A 3,060-nucleotide genomic window follows, 5' to 3' on the forward strand; every position below is an offset into this window, starting at 1 on the left:
TACAGGTTTCCATGGCAACGGTAGACATATTGGAACTGAACGACCTCACTGCACATCTACAACCAGTGATCGTCCTTTGAGGAAAGTTTCAGGAAGATTGTCCCAGCCATCTCCGAGAAACAGCCTGGATAAAAAAAACATGCGTACAATATCAATATGTCGTCCCCGACTTCGTTCGGGGCGACATAAATAATAATAATAATAATAATAAGAAACAGAGTAAAAACAATATGTTCCCCAACTTCGTTTGGGGAACATAATAATAAGAAACAGAGTAAAAACAATATGTTCCCAAACTCCGTTTGGGGAACATAATAATAAGAAACAGAGTAAAAACAATATGTTCCCCAACTTCGTTTGGGGAACATAATTAAGTCTGAAATTAGCTTGCAGTGTAGAGAGGGTCCTTAAGATACTTATTACTCAATTAATTATTTTTGTTTTTCATTATGTCCAAAAATTCTCTAAACAGATTATTCTTGTCTTGAGCACGTTGATCACGTTTTTTTTTCCCGTTCCTTATATTCCTCTTTTCTCTGCTTTTCCATTTCCTTTAAGTACTCGAGCAACTTGATACCTGAGTTACTCTCACTATTTATCTTCCTGTTTTCTCGCCTTCTTTTTGCTGTGGTAGATTTACTCAAGGGGGTTTCAGTATTTTCAGCATTCGCATTTTCTCCGCTGTCGCTGTTGATATCTGCTGTATCTGTACTAGATTGGCTGAAAGAGGAAATGTCATTACTAACGGTGGAACTTTCCTCGTCTGTTTGTGAAGGAGTGCAACTAATCATGTTTTTATCTACTTTTGTGCTGAATTTGGTTTCCTTCTGTTTTGGAAATTCTGAAGTAAAAGGAGGGTTGATATCATGGCGTTTTGCTATAATGTTATCGATTTTCTCAAAGTACTGGAAAGTCTTCCTCTTCTGGCCAGTTCGCTTCTTGTTCAAAGACAGATCTTTGTGTGATGCCAGTAGGCTTCTCCATTTCCCTTCAACTTTGCTTTGTACATATTTGTATCCTGCTTCGTTAAGTTCTGCAGTTATCTTCCTCCAGATATCCTTTTTTTTGTTCCGTGGATTTTCTAGTTCTTCTTCGTGTTCCTCATATAGGCTTATTAAAAGCTCTGTGGCATCTCTGGTCCATGAAACTGGCAGACTGTCAACTGTGTTTTCCTCCAGATCACCTATTATGGAAAAAAAATTATGGAAAATTATATTCATGTTCTGAGCCCCACCATCTTTTTCCAGAAGAAATCCAACTGACCAAAATTACACTTTAAGATTGTATTAAACCTTACAAACAAAAGAATTGTATGTATTTTTATTAGTATTATACCCATGAAATAACCAATCACAAAACCAATATTTTTCAAAGCTACCCCTGCCAACTCAACAAGATCGGATAGTGTACATGTACGCTTCTCAAATTCTCATCATGCAGTCAAAGGTCATAAAAGCTAGCAATCAGTATAATTACTATTCTATTAAGTCAATTTTTCATATTTCATTTCTTAAAATACACAAGATGTACATGTATATCTTGTCCAATTAATATCATGGATTTTTCATGATCTAGCACATTCATGAATAACATCTTACTGTTTGAAGCCTCATCTTCAAATTCCAAATTATCCACACTAGTACATGCAAGAGTTTTTTCTTCAATGCATGCAGGCTGTTGTGCAGCTTCTGCCACTCCAGACTCTTCCACATTTTTCCGAATTTGTTGGAGTAATTCTTCATCTATAATATTAAATATTTGTATGCTGTACTTTTTTTGATTAGGCCTAACAAAAAATAAAATCTGAAAGTTAAGCTTACTGTGTGAACTTCATGATTTAAAATTCTTAAAATTAAATTACTCATGTAGACCTTTAATTATATATTTTTCAGAAAGAAAAAAACTCACCTCCATTTTCTAACCTCCTTATTGTGGGGGCGTCCAAAACTTGTATTATCTCTAGCCCATCCACATACTTTAGATGTATTTGATTCCAGTATCTACATAACATTAGAAATGTTAAGTTTTAAAATATTTCCCGGAAACGAAATCGAACGTTGACAAAGGTATTTATATGACATGATATAAAACAGAATTAAAATTAATCGGCTGATACAAATGGGCTTTCATATCCCAACTAAAAATGTGCTAGACCTATTGTAGCCGACTGTGGCCGACTTAGTGACACGTATAAATGAGTACCGTAGAACCTGAGCTATGTGTATACTGCTTATAGATTCTCAGTTTATTGTAAAATGATATATCTCTAACATTATGTAGGGTTTATTAAAAATTAAAATGATTGCAATCGCAAAAATCAGGGAAAAACAAGCAGATTGTGTACTCACGACTTTTTCTCCGCCATATTCAACTCGTCACGTGGTATTACTAATCGCAGTGATATCTGCGATGAGTTTCGTGCTCAACATTTTTTTGTTGCTCATCAGAAAAGTCCAGTCGAATGTAAAAAGATGTCATCAAATTTTTGTTTCTTCACGAAATCAACCAGTCGAATACGCCATATGACTCTATATACATGTATTTGTGTGTACAGATTTTATTTAATGGATATTGTCTATACATGTGTCTACACTATTTAGGATCATTTAATTTGAACTACCTTCTATATATTGGATTCCGAAACTTCATAAAAATCCTTCCAAATAAAAATACATTCCAGGTTCCAGTAAATGTTCAACCAAGCCTCTTTCGTTACCCCTCACTAAGATATTGACAGTAGTGAAGGAAAAACTTCAAGAGTACTGTGCAACTATATATTCTAGAAGTGGTGTGAATCAGATGTGGATACTAAAAAATTCTAAAGAACTTTTGGACAATTTGAAATCACAAGACTTTACAAAAATCAACAGCTTAAAAACTTACGACTTTTCAACTTTATACACAACAATTCCCCACGATAAATTAAAATCGGATAATTTTAATTACAAAAATAAAAATTAAATGGTAATTTATGTCTGTTATAATTTTATCCATAGTATTGTAATCACTTCCTTCTATTTTTGCAATTGTTTGCATCATCATCATAAGTGCTAAAGAATA

At 33.9% G+C, this 3,060-nt stretch overlaps 1 protein-coding gene across 1 annotated transcript; it reads right to left on the minus strand.

Moving 5' to 3' along the window:
* Positions 1–484: 484 nt before the first annotated feature.
* Positions 485–2,434, minus strand: LOC134269689 (uncharacterized). Its single transcript, XM_062751893.1, has 4 exons — positions 2,349–2,434; positions 1,909–2,000; positions 1,599–1,742; positions 485–1,183 (listed from the first exon to the last, which is right to left on the minus strand). The coding sequence occupies exons 1-4, from the start codon at positions 2,363–2,365 to the stop codon at positions 498–500; spliced, it is 939 nt and encodes a 312-aa protein (XP_062607877.1). The 5' UTR covers positions 2,366–2,434; the 3' UTR covers positions 485–497.
* Between the last annotated feature and the right edge of the window lie 626 nt (positions 2,435–3,060).

This window comes from Saccostrea cucullata, unplaced genomic scaffold (genome assembly GCF_032062105.1).
Source record: "Saccostrea cucullata isolate Sc308-1 unplaced genomic scaffold, CSIRO_AGI_Scuc_v1 ctg17381, whole genome shotgun sequence".
Taxonomy (NCBI): Eukaryota; Metazoa; Mollusca; class Bivalvia; order Ostreida; family Ostreidae; genus Saccostrea; species Saccostrea cuccullata.

Bases quoted from the DNA above. Each gene is read 5' to 3' on its own strand.
- LOC134269689 (XM_062751893.1), bottom strand. The intron at 1,743-1,908 runs GTGAGTTTTTTT...TTAATATTATAG, and splicing joins AAGGAGGTTAGAAAATGGAG to ATGAAGAATTACTCCAACAA. The intron at 1,184-1,598 runs GTAAGATGTTAT...TTTCCATAATAG, and splicing joins TGAAGATGAGGCTTCAAACA to GTGATCTGGAGGAAAACACA.